The sequence below is a fragment of the Rhamphochromis sp. 'chilingali' genome (assembly GCF_963969265.1).
Source record: "Rhamphochromis sp. 'chilingali' genome assembly, chromosome: 3".
Lineage (NCBI taxonomy): Eukaryota > Metazoa > Chordata > Actinopteri > Cichliformes > Cichlidae > Rhamphochromis > Rhamphochromis sp. 'chilingali'.
This window is the reverse complement of record NC_137931.1, coordinates 7,094,996-7,113,856: the sequence shown is the minus strand read 5'-3', so window position 1 is coordinate 7,113,856 and position 18,861 is coordinate 7,094,996. Positions and strand designations below refer to the sequence as shown.

The window sequence follows — 18,861 nt, the reverse complement described above, 5'->3', positions numbered from 1 at the left end:
TGACTTGATTCTATCTAACACACAAAGAATAAATGTTCAGTCAAATTAATTTCACTTTAATCATGTGGGGGAGTATCGTTTAAAGTTTCAGAGCACTAATGTGCAGCGATCACGTTAGAAATAAAAAGCAGCACTGAAAGCGCGCTCAGCGTTAAAATAACGAACTTTAATTCAAATGTTTATTTTATGACTCTGTGGACTAAATCACCATATTAATGACTTTCCTGCTTTACTTGCAATTTTAATGTAAGTTTTTTAATCATCATCTGATAACATCTCTGATTGGAGTACATGATGCTCAGCCTCATTAAATGAGGGATTTAGGCTTCAGTCAGCCACTATAACACATCTTAACACCGCTCTGTTGTGCTTTTATCCAGCTGTTTTGGAGGCCTCTTGAATATGAAAGAATATATTCTGAATATAGTTGCCACTGGCCTTGTAGTACTCAGAAGGATCAAAATGCTGCTTTTCTTTAAAAAAACAAAAAATTACGATGACGCTCAAAGAACCATAAAGTTTTATTACTTTATTTCTACCGTCTATGGCAAACCTACCAAAACAATCCAGATGGATAAATGTCATCACAGTAGATCCACTTTGGGGTGAAACATCCGTTTAACACGCACCACGTTAACAAAACTGGAACAACAGACAACGATTAACTACAACTTCTAAACACAGGATTGTGGATGAATTCACACCCACTACATGAAGAACATTTTCATTACTTACATTAAGATTTACTATCGGAGTCATATTCACGTTTTACAGGAATGACTTTGATCCTTGAGTTGAGCAGTGTGCTCAAAACATCACTTAGTTTTGTTCTGTTTTGTGGGTTTTTCACTCCAAATTAGAGCCTTCAGTTGTTCTGATTCAAACTTTATCCTCTCTCATTTCTACTTTTAGGAGAAATCCTGGAACTAACCTTTCAATACCTGTATTTGGGAGTCTTTTATCCACAGCTCTCTGCTTGAGCTCATGACTGATCTGCAGCCCTAAGTGCATGAGGGGAAAGGTGCTCCAAGTATCAAACATCACAACACGTGCACAAACACACATGTAGAATAATTCCTCCTCTCATCGCTCGAGTGTTCCTATGAGTGGCTCAACAGCGGCTAGAAAGCAGGCTTCAAACTCCTGATCTGAGAAGCGAGCCACAGACTGACGCGCGTTGCGCCTGATCTGCAGGCGGCTGCTTGGCGACATAGCCAGAATCCTTTGGATGGCTTCTGCATAGCCGTCCTCGTCATCAGCAAGAAAGCCAGTCTGACCCCCCTCAAAAGGTACAACAATGTCCAACTTGGGGCCGCCAGACTTGTGAGCCAGAATCACCTTCCCTGCTGCCATACACTCCACGACACCTAGAAGGGGGGGAAAAAGAGAAAGAAGTTGGATATTTTCAAGAAAATCCCGTTTTAAAATAGACATTATGTCAAACGGATTGATTACCTATTCCAAAATGTTCATTCCACATGGTATGAAGTCCAATTGTAGCTTCCCCCATCTCTCTCTTCAGCTCCTCAAAGGGTACGTTCAGCTTAAACTCCACCCTGTCAGCCACGCCCAGCTCCTGGCACAGCCCCCTCAACATGAGCACTCTGTCTTCATCTTCCTGGTTCCTGCATCCACCAATCAGAACCAACTTCAGTGCCTCTCTTCCCCCTAACCCCTCCCTCCTCCTATCAAGCACCTTTTTAAAGGCTCGAATCTGCAGCCGGTGGTCTTTCTCCGGCCTGAACTGCCCAATAGAAATGATCGAGTGGCACTTCCTGTCCCCGTCCTCTTCGAGCGGGATGTCTGTGAAAGCGCTGACGTCACAGGGCGGGTAGACCACACAGGTGCGGTTGGGGGAGCGCCACAGTGATAGGATATGATCGAGGGTCCAGGAGGAGTTGACCATGATCAGGTCACTGCAGGAGCCGGCCATGCCGTAGAGCAGGGCGAAGAGACAGTAGTAGACCACCTTAAAGGCACTCAGGAAGAGGCTGTTGGAGATGTAGTCTGGGTTGTTGAACCTGAGACATTAACAGTGTGAGACGGTTAGAAAACAGCTGTTTAAAAATTAATTAATTAATTAATTAATTAATTAAGAACACAATCGGTTAGCGTGCTCTTTAAACACAGCGTATACCTGGGGTTTCTCTCTCTGACTACAGAGAGCATGTCAGTGCTGATGGTGGGGTAGTGAACATAGCTAGCCACGCTGCAGCCTCCCAGGTAGCGGAACAGAGGCAGAGTAAAGGCATAACCCATGGAGTCGATGTAAATGTCTGGGACAAACTCTGTCAGTGCCTCCCACCCCAGGAAGACAGATCCCACGCTCTGTCCCAGCAGGGTGAAGTGAGGAAACAGTCCGGGCTCCACGAGCAGCCGGTGCCTCAGGAACACAAAGTGAACCGGGCGGGGGAGCAGGATGTTGAAGCGACGTCGTGCTCCCTCCAGGATCTGCTGGCCTGTCACCCCCAGGTCCCCTGTGTACACCACAAAATTGATATCTGCATACCTGTGGAGACATCGAGGTCTTTTAGGACTTTTGAGAATCACCTTAAAATTGTGCAGGAAAAGCAAAAAGACACCCAGCTCTACCTGTTCTGCAGCGCTCTGATAGCACACCAAAGCACCCTCTCTCCTCCTCCCCCAGCATTACAGTAAGGGTGAAAGAAGGCCACAGTGGGACGTCCGTCCCTTGCTCGCCGCACAGTCCTGTTGCTCTGCAGCCAGAAACGCACTGCCAGCACCAGCAGGACCAGGACAGCAACGAGCAGAACACAGAGGAACAGCAGAGGCAGCAACAACTTCCACAGTAAACTGAAAAACATGGGAAGAAAATGCTGAGTAGTTCTGTTAACCTGGGTTATAATTCATAAACACACTGAAGATGAAGCTTTAGAGAAAGAACCAGAAAGGAAAATACATCCAGGAGATAGAGAAGACAATACATGGTAAAATCCACAAAGTAAAAGACATCAGAAAACAAGGTATAAACCTTTGTGCAAGAGAAGCTGAAACCCACACAGAGACATGGAGAGCAGTCAAACCACACAGAAAGGCTCCAGCTGTGACGTGACAGTGGTAACCCCTCCACCGACATGCTCTCTTGTCCGCGTCAAGGCACTCTGTGACCCCTGTATGACCCCTGTTTCTTTTATGCACCATGTATGATCACACCTGTATTACTTTACACTGTTTGAAGATTTTCCAATGAAAAGCAGGTTCTGCGGGAACCTGAGCAAATGTGAAACACAGGCAGTTCTCGCGATAGTGTCAAGGTGTTTTGCCATAAAGTGATAAAGTCTTTCTACATGTAATATTTGTTTACCTTTGGTTAGTCAACAGGATTTACAAAGGGGTTATATATAAAATGAAAAAATAAATAAAAAAGATTTGTTTGGCAAGTATCTTTATAACCCTGCATTATTGTAACTATATTATAATCAATCCAGTCCTTTTTAGACAACTTGATACAACTGTGAAAAACGCATTGGTTTTAATGTCAATGAGACTTGACTTTGCAGGGAAAAAAATGATTGCAGTATCTACCTTGTATCAGGAATGTTTTTTTTCTGGCTCAAAATGATTTGACATCATTAACGAGATATGTTTGGTTTATATTTTTTGGCAGGCAATCACTTTTTAGAACAACAGGTTCCTCTCGACCTCTGTCACTATTAACCCGCTGGTGGAGCTAAAATTCAACAGATATGGGTCAAATTTAACCCGGAAGAGCCTCAGTATAGAAAAAAAAAATGTAGCACACGAACAATACTTTTTTAAATGCTTTTATTCTTCTTCTTTTTCTTTTTGTATTTCGGGGTTAGTTTAAGAAATAACATCGAATTTGAAGTTAAAGAAATGACGTTTAGGTTGTTTTTACTGCTATCAAATGTCAAAACAGGTCAAATTTGACGCGAACAGTTTTATGAGGGTTAAAGAAACCGTGTTACATATTTATAATGAGTGTTCAACTTGCATTACATTTTTAAATAAGGTTAATATAATATATTGTTATAATTAAAGCTTATTAAAAAAATCTTATTGGATTAAATAACTGTCCACCAGTCCCCTTTTGGATTTTATAGAGACGTTATATTATATTGTTAACAAATCGGAACCCCCCCCGGTCTGTGCACATGCATTTCCCCCCGTACAGGGAAATTAGCTCAACAGCTAAATAACCAGAGCTTTGTGCAATATTTCACCGCTCTTAATCGTTTGTCTTTGACCAAAGATCGTCTCTGCTACTACAGAACTAGCAGCAGCACCCGAAAAGAAAACGACACAAGCTAACTCGGTTTCCCCACGCGACCGTTTATCCTGTTATCCCGGTTTGAGCGCGTGCTTTAAAAACAAATATATCCTACCTTGTTAACTCACACAAATAGTGGGCCAGCTGATCGTGGCCCGACATCTTGGCAATGGAAATTTAACAACACATCACAAAAATCGCTTCCACTTTCCCCCTGTGCTGTTTTCTTCCCGTTTCCCCCCCACGTGAACCTCAAACTCTATAGTATTTCCCTTTTATCTGGCGCCACCCACAGGCGAGGAGGTGTTACGCCACTGGGGTTTTCTACGATTAAAAAGAAGAAGTGCAAAGCTGACGTTACTTTAGATTTTTGCGATTTGTACTACATAAGTTAATAAAGTTGTTTACAATGTAACAGTAGCAGTTAACTAAGCAGAGGGCTCTGCCTCAGCTGACCCGTGCCCTTGTTCTTCTCTAAAAGTAAAGTTCAACTTCTAAATAAACACAGTTTCAATCAATATCATCTCCCTGCCCTCATACTTTGAGCGGATCTCTGCCTTTTCCAGTCCAGCTGGACCCTGACATCATGTCGACTCCTTTGATTTGGTTTGTTTTCATGAATTTGAGCATACTACTGAAGCCAGGATACTGCACAGAAACAAGGTGAGGCATCTTAGCAGAGATTTCTGTCTGTGGTTGTTTTGGTTTTTGGGTTGTTTTTTTTTTAGATTATAAGTCTTTACTCTCATTTTGAACCGTTTAAAAATGGTTATGACACTCTTGTGTAAATACCTGCAACCATATTGTGACACATGCAAATACACTCCCTATGGGTAACCGAGTGAGATCGGTACTATATGGCTGTATCTTAACTGCATGAGTATTTTTTATTTTTTAAATTTAGTGACCAAGTTCTATCAATCACCCCACAAACACAAGAACAAGTGGACACCTTGAGGAATGTATCCACACACTATGAGGTAGGCATTAAAGTTAAGTGATCATACACCTGTAATGTTTTGTTTTTACTTCTGTGATTCATTACATCAGATATTTTCTCACAGACAGTCCTGTGGCAGCCTGTTTCAAATGAGTACATCAGTACACAAGTGCAGGTCCACCTCTATGTCCCTGGAAACAGCTCTGTGACAGTCAAGGCTATACTGCAGAAACATGGCATAACACACAAGTATGCTGCTTAATGCACGCACACCATTCACTAAGCATCGAGTCACATTTCATTCCAAGTGAATCATTTGTGTTTGCATGTTTATTTTAGGGTCTTACTGGCTAATCCTAATGTGCTGACCGAAATGCAGATGAAGAATGACTCCACTGACCCACGAAGCGGTTCAACTTTTTATGAGAGATATCACACCCTTGAGGAGGTATACATTTCCTATTTAAAAGAATGAGATTGAAAGGAGTCCTGATGTGCTCATTTTCAGCTCTGCAGTTTTGTTTTCAGCCTCTGCTAGAGTAGCTTTTCATTGGTCACAGTTCGATATAATCCCTATCAGCCTTATTCTGGGCCTTGGTGCTCCCCATTGGTTCATCACTTAACTCCACCCCATCCATTTAAGCCAGCTTTCTTCTGGTTGGCTGCCCCATGTGAACAAAAGATTTGAATGGCAGGTGGGTGGAGTTCACAGCCAGAGCTGTGACCATTAGTGATGTGTCATACTGCAAATTTTGGTGACGATCCGATACCAAGTAAATCAAGAGCAGTATTGCCGATACCAATACTGATACTTATACTTTTAACCTATAAAGGTTATGCAGGGGAGAGCAGCATGTTATGATTTATGTGCTGAATCATTGTACATTTGCCAAATAGTTTAGAGGGATACTGCGATAGATTGGCGAGCTGTCCAGAGCGTCCTCTGCCTCTTGGCCTAAGACAGGTTGGATAGACAGTTCGGATTGGATGAATAATAAGTCCGCTTTAAGCATGTTTAGTGACGATGATGATGATGGGCTGCCGATATTTTTTATATTTTCTTCAACTTCGCACAGTAGTTTTATTAGGATATTCTAAACTTCACAGCCACCGTTTATCACAGAGCTGTTGTTTTAGATTACATGGAAATGCACAGCTACCCTGTATGTTATACTATATTACAGCTTACAACCACGTACGCCGTCTCCATTGTAGATTTATGACTGGATTAACAGAACTGCACAAGACAACCCCAGAACAGTGAAAGCCATCCTTATTGGTTCTTCATACGAGAAGCGGCCGCTATACGTTCTCAAGGTAAAGCTGCATCCGTCAACTTGAACTTGTAGGAATGATAAGACTGTCCCATATTTACAAAACAGAAAGTTTTTGTTCATTCACAGAAAACAGATCATGGTAAGAAAAAAAACCCAGGAACATTTCTGTCATTTCATTGATTATGTATTACTTAATTACTTTGGTATTGTTAAGAAAATGCAGTTAAAAGTCTAAAATGTATGCCCTCCATCAGATTTTCCAAAGCCATCCAGTGGGCTGGGTTGGAGTCTTTTGCTGAGCTAATTTTGGCCCTCGAACCTTATGTTTAACACTCACAGACCTTTTTTTTTTACTCTTTGTACACTTATAGGGGTAAATAATCAACATTGTTTATCCCATTAAACATACTTTAAGCTGTAAAGTGTTCAGTGTTGACAGCTCAGTTTACTTCCTGAGCACAGTTTCATGTGTATGGCCTCTTTTTTTCTCAGCTGTCTTTCAATGACAGGCCAAATAGGAAAGCCATGTGGATTGACTGTGGGATCCACGCAAGAGAGTGGATCTCTCCGGCTTTCTGCTTGTGGTTTGTGCACCACGTGAGTCCAACTGAGCTGCGGTGTCTGCGTTTGTTCTCTGTTCTCTGTAATCGATTACATTTGTTTGTTTGTCTGTCTGTTTTTTTGTTAGCAGTTTCTAGTCACCACAGTGTTCAAGATATCATTTTCAAATTTTGTTTGATGGTAGATACCAGTAACAGCTCAAAATGATTTAATTTTGGTGCTAATCTGGTCAACCCCACGGTCACACCAAATGTGAAAGTCATTCAAAACTGTATATTACCCACAGCTTCTTATGGATCACAATACATTATCCTATAGAAGCCAAAGTTCCAATCATATGGGTTCAATACAATACACCATTTTAGTATGTACTGCGTCAAGGTCATAGGTCAAAGGTCAGGATCACATCCAATGAAGCTTTATGAAAAAGCTTTAGTTTCCACTGGATCATCTCCAAACTTAAAGCAACAAATGAAGACGTATAATTTCACAATGACAGAAAAAGACTAATACACTACACTAGATTTCCATATTGACAATGCTGACATCAAACTTTATTTTAGCCCTTGCCTTTGATGGGGAGTTGAGCTCTCTAAATGCTCTTTGTTGTAAATGCAATGGAGTCTGCTCTCTTTCGGAGCAGTTTCACGAACGCTCCGCCATCTGTCCGTCAGTCTTTGTCATTTTATCAGCAAAACTCGGAAATTACTCGCATCCTGGACAGCATGGATGTCTACGTCCTGCCTGTGATGAATCCTGATGGATACAAATACACGTGGACGGCAGTAAGAACTCAGAATCATTTTTTCAATGTAAAAGAAGTCATTTTAAATAGATGTATGATTTTTCCTTATTTTTATTTTTCAGATTAAGAGAAGGTGGTGGAGGAAGAACCGTTCCATCAGTAAGTCGGGTTTTTGCGTTGGCGTTGACCTCAACAGAAACTTTGATGTTGATTGGGGCAGTAAGTTTTCCTTTCCCTTTTTTTTTCTCATGTGTGGACGAACTCGTTGATCATGCAAGGGTCTCTGTAGCTTCCACAAGGTCACGTGTCGCTGTTGTGCCCAGTTAAGGGATCCTCTCAAAATCCTTGTGAGGAAATCAACTGCGGGCCGTTTCCTGAGTCTGAGCCCGAGGCGCAGGCTGTGGCCAACTTCCTGCGCAGACACAAGGACACAGTTCAACTCTACATCACCATCCACTCCTACTCCCAGATGTTCATCTTCCCATATTCCTACACCTTTGATCAAGCGGAGAACCACAACGATTTGGTGAGTAGTCTGGATGATCCACGAGTCTATCCAACAGCAGTGAAAGACTTATTCAACTGTTGTGTCTAAACCTCTGTGAACACACATTGTTCATAAGCTTGAGATGGTCCAAGAAGCTGCCCAGAGGATCAAACGATATTACAGGAACACCTACACATATGGTCCTGGAGCAGCCACATTATGTAAGACAGCCTTTTTTCTTTTTTGTTTTTTTAAAGCAAAGTCACTGTAACTTGAATGTGTGAGTGTTTCTATTCTTTCTTCAGACCCATGTTCTGGCGGCTCTGACGACTGGGCGTACAAACTTGGCATCAAATACTCCTTTACGTTTGAGCTCCAGGACCGTGGGGAATACGGCTTCCTGTTACCACCTTCTCACATATCCGGGGCCTGCAACGAAGCGCTGCTTGCGGTCAAGACCATTGCTGTCAAGGTTTTGGAGAAAACACAAGCTCCGGCAAACCATCACACGATCTAAGCAGTTTTGTGATTGTAACTAAACAAATTTTGTAGTTTCACTTGAGGATCAGTTAACTTGTAACCTGTGTTCAGCACAGCTGTTATTTGTGGTATTTCTGTTTCTGGAGTCCTCTAACATAACGTCTGTCTTGCAGAGATTGAGTGGAACTGAAATGTATGGATCCAAAAACATTAGTTGACAGAAAAACTGTTTTAAAAGAAGTAGAAAAAATATGTAATGGTGTTAATGATGTACTTACCCTGAATAAAACATGATCCATAGAAAATCAACTTCTCTGTAATTTAATTTCATAATATGAAAAACACTTTTTCTTACTATTAATACTAATATTAATTTTATACCAATGTTTTAGTCTTTTAAAATGAAAGTATTTGTCATGGCAACCATGCCATCCTGCTGTAATGCCACAATTTTCAAATTTAAATAGATTAGTCCAACTAAATAAGCTAAGGTCCTGTGACACCTTGGCTTATTTTAGACCTATTTCAAGATTCAAGGTCTTTATTGTCAATACAAAAATATACACAGTATTCAGCGTATTGAAATGCTGTTTCACCTCAAGCCCCCCATGGTGCATTTATAAGAATGTGTGATAAACAAGGACAGGACAAAAGACAATACAAAGTGATCGTGTGCAGTTACAGTGAAGTGAGATGTTGTGCAGTTATTATTGAATACCAGGTTCAAGTGATGGTCAGGATATTGTGGACAAGACGAAACAAAGACATGTGCAAGATGTAAAATATGCAAATATAGCATTATGTGGAGGGGGGAGATGGGTGGGAGAGGGCCTCCAATGATCCTGCCTGCTGTCCTCACTAGCCGCTGCAGAGACTTCTTTCCCTGGTAAAAGGATGGGAGGGTGGGAGGAAGCAGACTGGCCTTCTTCAGCTTCCGAAGAAAGTGAAGATGTTGTTGGGCTTTCTTCGTGATGGTGGTGGTTATCTGACATGTGCACACCCAAGAACTTCACATTGTTGACCATCTCACATCACATCCATTGATGTGCAGTGAGGTGTGGGCCGCTGAGCTCTTCCTGAAGTATTTGATCTCCTCCCAACTTCTTTTTTTGCATATTTGTCACACTGAAATATTTCAAATCATCAAACAAATTTTGATATTAAACAAAGATAGCCCTAGTAAATATTAACTGTCATTAACTACATTTTAGTTGAAGCTGAATTCAATTTCACTAGTCACACTCGGGCCTGATTACTACCAGACCTGTCGAATCAAGAAATCACTCACACAGAACATCTCTGACAAAGTGAAGTAGATCTCAAAAAGCAATGCATCATACCACAATCTAAAGAAACAGATGAGTAAAGAGGTCACTGACATCTAGAATATCCACAAAGACAACATGCATACAGGAATAAAGGCAGGGATTGAACCACCAATCTATATATAAATTACTCAGGGTTAGTTGTGTCTCAGGAGGAGAGCCACAGCCACATGTCTAGTGTCTGTTACGGTGTCTTCTCCCGTGAGTGCGGACACTGGGGGCCTTGTGGGGTCTTCAGCGTCTGCGAATGGAGGAAAAGACCTTGTCTGTTACAGTTGCAGCAGGTACAGCTGTGATTATGAATGTCCATTACAGTTGTCTGCATTGGGTCTGGATCACTCCTACCTATGCAATTGCCCATTGTGTCATCTCCTTTTGTCCAAAACAGCAGTACCTGCTCCATGTCATGGGTTCTATTTATAAACTCACCTGGCAACTTTAGTGATGCCACTGATGTTGGGACTATTGGTGTGACACTATACATCATTTATGCCAGTATCTGAACTCTGGTGTAAATGAGGTCACAGAGGGATGAAGGGTTTAGGCCACAGCTCCCCGCTGCTGGCCGCGAAGGATTACCGCTCACTCGCAGAAGAAACGCATTGCATTCTCCTGGCTACTAGGACCTTCAGCATCCAGGCGATAGTTCCCGACTGACCGACGGAATCTCCCGCGCCCACACTGATTCTCCTGAGGGCCTCCGACTCATCGATGGTGGCTGGGATCACGGCGCCGTGGCACTGCGGAAAAGGCCTGTGTTTTTTACCATCACCAGTTAGTTTATTACATTCAGAGAAGTATTTTAATATGTTTTATTGATAAATGTTCTCTCAGCCTGTGGAAAGGCTTTCCATTGGCTGAGCACAGAGACTTTCTGTCACACAATCTTCCACCAGTTTCGTCCCTGTTAACCTGTGGGTGTTGATTGGGTGACCAATTCCATCAAGAGCCTGGGACGGTGGTATAATGCAGACCTCAGTGATACCTGGCAACTTGAACAACTAAGGCAGAACATGGCTAATGACCTCAGGCGGATTAACAACACTGCACTCCCAGGGAAACTGAAGCTCTGGTGCTTCCAGTTTGGGTTGTTACCCAGACTACTGTGGCCGCTGACAATGTACGAGGTCTTGCTCAATCATGCCAATCGATTGTTCCTTATCGTCCTAATTAATTTCCTCTTATGGCAAATTAATGACACATTGGGAGGATTTGTGTTTATGTACAACTGTTTGAACTTTTGACCCCACACTTTCTTATAAATGGCTCCAAAAGTCATTTAGACTATTATAAACACACAATGAGTTTCTCAGATCTTCCTGTTGTTGTGAGTAACATCAATCCAATGAGTACTGTCAAAGAAATTCATTTTAGGCAGGTGTAGTAAGGACTTCTTTGTGGAAAATATTACACTTGTGTGTATTGCTTGTGAATTCCACCAACTGTTCAGTGTCATTTGGCATGTTTAAGTTCATCTTGGTCACAGACATGTAGAGTTAATCAATCTAGATTAGCTGTTGGATCACATTTGATGATTCCTTTTCTGCCTGGCAGCTGTCGACCGTGTTCATTTCCCTTGTAGTTCTTTGGCTGTTTAATGCTTAATGATGGGAAGAAGGATTGTAGTAGGAGGTCTAGTAGGAGGTTGAGAGATATGGAGCCAGCGAGGAAGAGAGGAGGTTCTGTCATGTGGGAGCATTTTGAGTTGATTTTGTACTTATTTTATCTGAAAATGTCTTAACAAAACATCTGCTTTTCATAATAAACATATCATTACATTATTTTATTTTTTAAATAATCTTAAAATGTTATTCTACAAAATGTGCAGCAATTTAATTTGTTTATTCTTTTTTGGTGATAGTCTGCAGAGGCGGAGCCAGACATTTGAAACACCCGGGGCTTAGCCCAAAGGGTAGTATGCATGTGGGATTTTTCTTTTTTCTTTTTTTTTGGGGGGGGGGGGGGGGGGGGGGGGGTGTAGAAATGACTGAAAGATTAATAGGCTCTGTTTTGAGTTTTGTTCAAAAAAGAATGACTTCATATAGGGAAAAATATATATCACATGTGCAGGACACCTTAAACTAGTTTTTTAATTAAGCAGCGAGGCAGAACAAGGTCAGGGCTGTATCAAGACACAGGGCCTAAACCCCAATTCAACCAGACCCAGAACTGATCCAGAATTAAAACAGGACTACAACAGTTCAAAATCAGGACTACTGAGGACTTAACCAAGACAGAACCACAATCAGAACTAGATGATAGCACTAAAAATCATCATGGGAGAAAGTACTCAGGGCCTTCAAGTTACACACTATGAAAGGCAGCAACAAGTTTAATATTCAGAAACCTAAAGTACAAACCGGATTCCAAAAAAGTTGGGACACTAAACAAATTGTGAATAAAAACTGAATGCAACGACGTGGAGATGGCAAATGTCAATATTTTATTCAGAATAGAACGTAAATCACAGAACAAAAGTTGAAACTGAGAAAATTGATCATTTTAAGGGAAAAATATGGTGATACAAAATGTCATGGTGTCAACAAATCCCAAAAAAGTTGGGACAAGGCCATTTTCACCACTGTGTGGCATCTCCCCTTCTTCTTACAACACTCAACAGACGTCTGGGGACCGAGGAGACCAGTTTCTCAAGTTTAGAAATAGGAATGCTCTCCCATTCTTGTCTAATACAGGCCTCTAACTGTTCAATCGTCTTGGGCCTTCTTTGTCGCACCTTCTTCTTTATGATGCGCCAAATGTTCTCTATAGGTGAAAGATCTGGACTGCAGACAGTACCCGGATCCTTCTCCTACGCAGCCATGATGTTGTGATTGATGCAGAATGTGGTCTGGCATTATCTTGTTGAAAAATACAGGGTCTTCCCTGAAAGAGATGACGTCTGGATGGGAGCATATATTGTTCTAGAACCTGAATATATTTTTCTGCATTGATGGTGCCTTTCCAGACATGCAAGCTGCCCATGCCACACGCACTCATGCCACCCCATACCATCAGAGATGCAGGCTTCTGAACTGAGCGTTGATAACAACTTGGGTTGTCCTTGTCCTCTTTGGTCCGGATGACATGGCGTCCCACATTTCCAAAAAGAACTTCGAATCGTGACTCGTCTGACCACAGAACAGTCTTCCATTTTGCCACACTCCATTTTAAATGATCCCTGGCCCAGTGAAAACGCCTGAGCTTGTGGATCTTGCTTAGAAATGGCTTCTTCTTTGCACTGTAGAGTTTCAGCTGGCAACGGCGGATGGCACGGTGGATTGTGTTCACTGACAATGGTTTCTGGAAGTATTCCTGAGCCCATTCTGTGATTTCCTTTACAGTAGCATTCCTGTTTGTGGTGCAGTGTCGTTTAAGGGCCCGGAGCATCCAGTATGGGTTTACGCCCTTGACTCTTACGCACAGAGATTGTTCCAGATTCTCTGAATCTTCAGATGATGTTATGCACAGTTGATGATGATAACTGCAAAGTCTTTGCAATTTTTCGCTGGGTAACACCTTTCTGATATTGCTCCACTGTCTTTCTGCGCAACATTGTGGGAATTGGTGATCCTCTACCCATCTTGGCTTCTGAGAGACACTGCCACTCTGAGAAGCTCTTTTTATACCCAATCATGTTGCCAATTAACCTAATCAGTGTTAATTGGTCTTCCAGCTCTTCGTTATGCTCAAATTTACTTTTTCCAGCCTCTTATTGCTACTTGTCCCAAGTTTTTTGGGATTTGTTGACACCGTGTAATTTTAAATCAACATATTTTTCCTTTGAAATGATACATTTTCTCGGATTAAACGTTTGATCTGTCATCTACGTTCTATTCTGAATAAAATATTGACATTTGCCATCTCCACATTGCATTCAGTTTTTATTCACAATTTGTTTAGTGTCCCAACTTTTTTGCAATCCGGTTTGTATGTATCAGCAGCAGAATGGACCTAAAAATAAATGTACTTCTGCCCAGTTTGACCCATTTAGCAGAAGCCAGCCTGTTTAAGGCTCTGATATCTATTCTGTATGACTTAAAGCAGTTATGACATGGTCTGATTTTCTCACCCAATAAAGGAATATTTAATATATCAGTCTGCTCTTCATTTTATCAGAAACAGTTATCACAGCTTGTACATTTTCTTTTTATAAATGTATGTAAGCAATGAGCCAAATTTAGTAATGCCAACATACTGAAGGAACAACATTTGTCTCCTATATATGATACACCTATATATGCACTGTCAAAGATACTTGTCTTTGAGTGAAGATTTAAGGTGATAAGACATAAATAACTGCAACTTGAATCTGTACTGAGGCTCAGTATTTGACACAGAGTTCATGTTCACTGCTGTAATAGCTAATAATGATTAATATAATAACTATAATATTGGCCATATTATATTTACATTACCAAAGTGATATGACTTTAGTCTCATGAACAACATTAGCTAATTCTTATTTACTAACTAATCTTAAATGACTGTTCAGTACAGAAATGAAGCCCAAAAATCATGTTTTACTGTCCTGTGGTCTCAGCCTCAGATACTTATCAAATCACACAAAGCTCTTGTAGAAACAAACAAACAAATGAACAAAATATGTTCTCCTTCATTTCTGTCAAACAAAGTTGTATGACACGTTTCCAGCAGTTAGTATCATGGTTGCTAGGCAACCTGGGAAGCGCGACGGAGACTAGATCGTCCCATTTCACAAGCCTCTCACTTCCGCACGTCTCGTACTTATAGTACGCACCGTACGTAGTGCGCGTACTTCAAGCGTGCAGACCCTGCCACAGCCTGAGAACCGTCACAGACAACGGGGGCGGGGCTTAAGCTCGGACAGATCAAAGGCCTTTGCAACGTCACATCAAAGGCCTTTGCAACGTCACAACAAAGGTGCTTCGAAGGAGCTCCCAAATAGCATAAATAGAGCCTTGGCGACACTCTACACCAGTGCACTCCAAAGTTGGTCCGTCTAAAGTATCGCTGAGTCTAAAATACTGCTGAAAGTCAACCGTTATTAAATATGTCTCACGTTTATGGTAGAGCTAACGATCACGTTTTCCCGTGCAAAGGTTCGCACAACGTACTTCCACCCCTACCTCCTCTTCCTATTAAACCGCAGAAAACACAGCGTGCCCCCATTATTAAAAAGCAACACGAGGTTGTTGCACCTTATGCACCACGCATATTAGAGACGTGGGACATAAACACAAATAAAAATTTACTTCCACCCCTGCCTCCTCTTCCTATTAAACCGCAGAAAACACAGCGTGCCCCCATTATTAAAAAGCAACACGAGGTTGTTGCACCTTATGCACCACGCATGTTAGAGACGTGGGACATAAACACAAATAAAAATTTACTTCCACCCCTGCCTCCTCTTCCTATTAAACCGCAGAAAACACAGCGTGCCCCCATTATTAAAAAGCAACACGAGGTTGTTGCACCTTATGCACCACGCATATTAGAGACGTGGGACATAAACACAAATAAAAATTTACTTCCACCCCTGCCTCCTCTTCCTATTAAACCGCAGAAAACACAGCGTGCCCCTATTATTAAAAAGCAACACGAGGTTGTTGCACCTTATGCACCACGCATGTTAGAGACGTGGGACATAAACACAAATAAAAATTTACTTCCACCCCTGCCTCCTCTTCCTATTAAACCGCAGAAAACACAGCGTGCCCCTATTATTAAAAAGCAACACGAGGTTGTTGCACCTTATGCACCACGCATGTTAGAGACGTGGAAATATTAACAGCAGTAAAATATAAATAACACCCCCCCCCCCCCCCCCCCCCCCCCCCCCCCAACCGGTTGCAGCAGATAGCCGCCCCTCCCTGAGCCTGGATCTGCTGGAGGTTTCTTCCTGTTAAAAGGGAGTTTTTCCTTCCCACTGTCGCCATGTGCTTGCTCATAGGGGGTCATTTGATTGTTGGGGTTTTTTTTTTTCACAACAACAGTTGTGAAAATATTCACAACTGTTGTTGTGAAAATATTCACAACAACAGTTATATTGCAAAGTCTTCACCATCCATCAGCCATTACAATGCAAATAATAAAAATCTTGAAATACATAAAAATGTTGATGTTTGATTTTGTTTACTTTAGTTTTGTTTACTACTACGTGTCTGATAGTGATTGTCTGAGTAGATAAAACAGTGGTCCTGTACCACCAACATCATTATGGAGATGTGTGAAAATGACTGGGAGACAGACTGGAGGACTACTGTGAAATCAGAAAAAGCAGAGTGGGGAGGTACTTCCTGTACATTGCTTCTCCAGCTGTGTAAATTACATTTTTCTCAGCAGCAACAGCTTTGGGGTTAGGAGAATACCAGGACCAGTTAGTGCACAATTACCAATTCATCAGCTGCATAACAGCAGCTGGAGCCTCACAGCTGGAGCGCACTGTACTGAGTGAAACATTTTCACACTTCGGCGGCTCCGCTCTTTGTGTTTGTCTTTTTTGCGCTAGATTCTGAAGCTGCAGGTTTGATCTATCTTCAAACAACATTGACTGAACCAGCAGCAAAAGAAGATCCAAACTAGCTTCACGTTTCGCTTCACATAAACATTAAATAAACACCTTAAATTCCCTCTTACTTTTGCTGTTTTAACTCCACCACGATAAAAATCACACGTCATGCAGAGCTCTCCGTCTCTCTCTCTCAGGAATAGATTCCCATAAAAAAAGTCTGTTTTCTGCGTTATTTGCTTGCTTATTACCCACCAGGCTACCGTTGTTTACAGCGCTGTCTGCCACTGGTTTTTGTTTTTTAAATTTCCAACACGTAAGCCTAATTTCTTCACTTCAGTACTGAACAAATGTATCTACTGCAGAATATTTTTAAGGTTATCTGCTATAAAATCCCAGGCCAGGAAAATCTCCTTCATGTTTTTCTGTTTTATCCTCAGTTACTTTGACACAAAGGCATCTGCTGAGATGCTTACACCTTTGATCAAGTCTCACAAGTGTCAGCTTTGTTTTTATAGATGTAAAAACAAGGATATGTACTGATAAGTGATCAGAAATACAATATTTCTGACTGTATGGGGCAAAATTTCCCTGATTCAAATATAATCACCGAAATTCAAAAATTGCAGTTTTAATTTTCGCAAATGGCGCTCAATGACTCATTAACTGACGCTACTTATCAGCCAATCGGTGGCATGTAGTCTGACGACGTCACAGTGTAGTACCTGATCAGAATGCTTGGAATCCCGGGCTGTGAACTACTATGACCTAATGGAGAACCCAGAAAAGTATTCAGGATTTTCAGACGGAGCAGAATCATGGTTCCATCAATTGTTTGATGTTCATTTTATGAAATACTGTGTTAGCTTTATGGCCTGTATTTTGGTAAATGGCCTGTATTTATATAGCGCTTTACTAGTCCCTAAGGACACCAAAGCGCTTTACATATCCAGTCATCCACCCATTCACACACACATTCACACACTGGTGATGGCAAGCTACATTGTAGCCACAGCCACCCTGGGGCGCACTGACAGAGGCGAGGCTGCCGGACACTGGCGCCACTGGGCCCTCTGACCATTTATGATCTCACTACCACAAATAACAGAATTCAAACTATCCACAAACTGTCTCATGACTCCACAGAATATTTTCCCTAAGTACTTGAGGATCATCTATCTGTTTTTTTTTTTGGAAAACTTAAGGGGAGGTGTTATGACCCGGCTCGAGGCTGCAACATAAAAAAGGAGACGAATATCAGAGTGTAAGTGAGAAGAGGTTTTAGCTTAAAATGACATCCCAGGTTGGCTCAAATGGCTGTTGCCACAAAGGCAACGACTAGTGAGCTTCCTGAATAGCCTGCCACAGGTATGCGTTTATTTATACCTTACTAGGTGTGGCCAATTAGCAACAGCTGAACACACTGAGGAGATTAGGGGCTGCAGAGGGGCGTAACATCACCTCACTCAAAAGGGTTCCTCTAGGACCCCTAAATTTATTAAGCCAAAGCCAAAACTTGAGCAGTTTATTACCTGCTCTCCTGACACAAAACTAAATACTCGCATTTCTTAAGTTGGCATCTTTTTTTTTTTTTTTTTTCATCCTTTTTTTTTTTTTTTTTTTTTAGGACAGGGGGAAAGAATGAAAGAAAGAGGGGGAGAGAAAGAAAGAAAACCAAAGGGGAGAAGAGACGGTGAGAAGGGGGGGAAGAGAGAGAGAGAGAAAACAAAAAAAACAGGGGAGACAGCAAACAACAAAGAGCAACATAATAATAGAAAAAAAAAAAAAAAGCACCATCACAATAAACTAGCTAGTCATAGATATCAATAGTTACTAAATAATAAACGATATTGTGCAGCACGCAAGATAGACAGCGCACAGTGTGCTTTGAGGCAGCAGCCAAGAAAGCTGTAGTCCGCATCTGTGAATACCCATGTGTACACCTGTGTGCATACCTGTGTGGATCAGCATGCTTGCATTCCAAAGGTTTCTCCATGCAATGATCTGCTATAGAGTGTGGGGAGCCACAGCCCTGTCCTCTATGGTATCAAGCAGGTATGGAGGAGATCAAAACTCCAGACATCCAGAGGCCCCCAGAACACAAGAGACCAAGGAAGACCCACAGAGGGGCAGCTGCGCCACTGTCCCAGTAAGAGCTAAGGAGAGTCCCAGATGAGGGCTCATTCAGCAGCCGCGGAGCAGAAGCCAGGGGGAGTTGCAGTGACGCGCCCGTGAGCTCCGCCGGCAGCCAGCTGCGCCTGAGTGACCGAGCCCCAGGCCGAGAGGCCGGGGGCACCCCACCTCCGA

The 18,861-nt window shown here is 42.0% G+C and overlaps 2 protein-coding genes across 2 annotated transcripts; one reads left to right on the top strand and one right to left on the bottom strand.

The window, feature by feature from the left end:
• Positions 1–514: 514 nt before the first annotated feature.
• alg11 (ALG11 alpha-1,2-mannosyltransferase) lies at positions 515–4,503 on the bottom strand. The gene is made up of 5 exons (XM_080877819.1): positions 4,368–4,503; positions 2,593–2,814; positions 2,138–2,509; positions 1,456–2,021; positions 515–1,367 (listed from the first exon to the last, which is right to left on the bottom strand). The coding sequence occupies exons 1-5, from the start codon at positions 4,412–4,414 to the stop codon at positions 1,084–1,086; spliced, it is 1,491 nt and encodes a 496-aa protein (XP_080733945.1). The 5' UTR covers positions 4,415–4,503; the 3' UTR covers positions 515–1,083.
• A 313-nt stretch (positions 4,504–4,816) lies between these two features.
• Positions 4,817–8,921, top strand: cpb2 (carboxypeptidase B2 (plasma)). The gene is made up of 11 exons (XM_080878307.1): positions 4,817–4,915; positions 5,157–5,232; positions 5,317–5,441; positions 5,532–5,640; positions 6,408–6,509; positions 6,962–7,066; positions 7,705–7,815; positions 7,898–7,994; positions 8,099–8,301; positions 8,399–8,483; positions 8,568–8,921. The coding sequence occupies exons 1-11, from the start codon at positions 4,839–4,841 to the stop codon at positions 8,777–8,779; spliced, it is 1,302 nt and encodes a 433-aa protein (XP_080734433.1). The 5' UTR covers positions 4,817–4,838; the 3' UTR covers positions 8,780–8,921.
• The last annotated feature ends 9,940 nt before the right edge of the window (positions 8,922–18,861 follow it).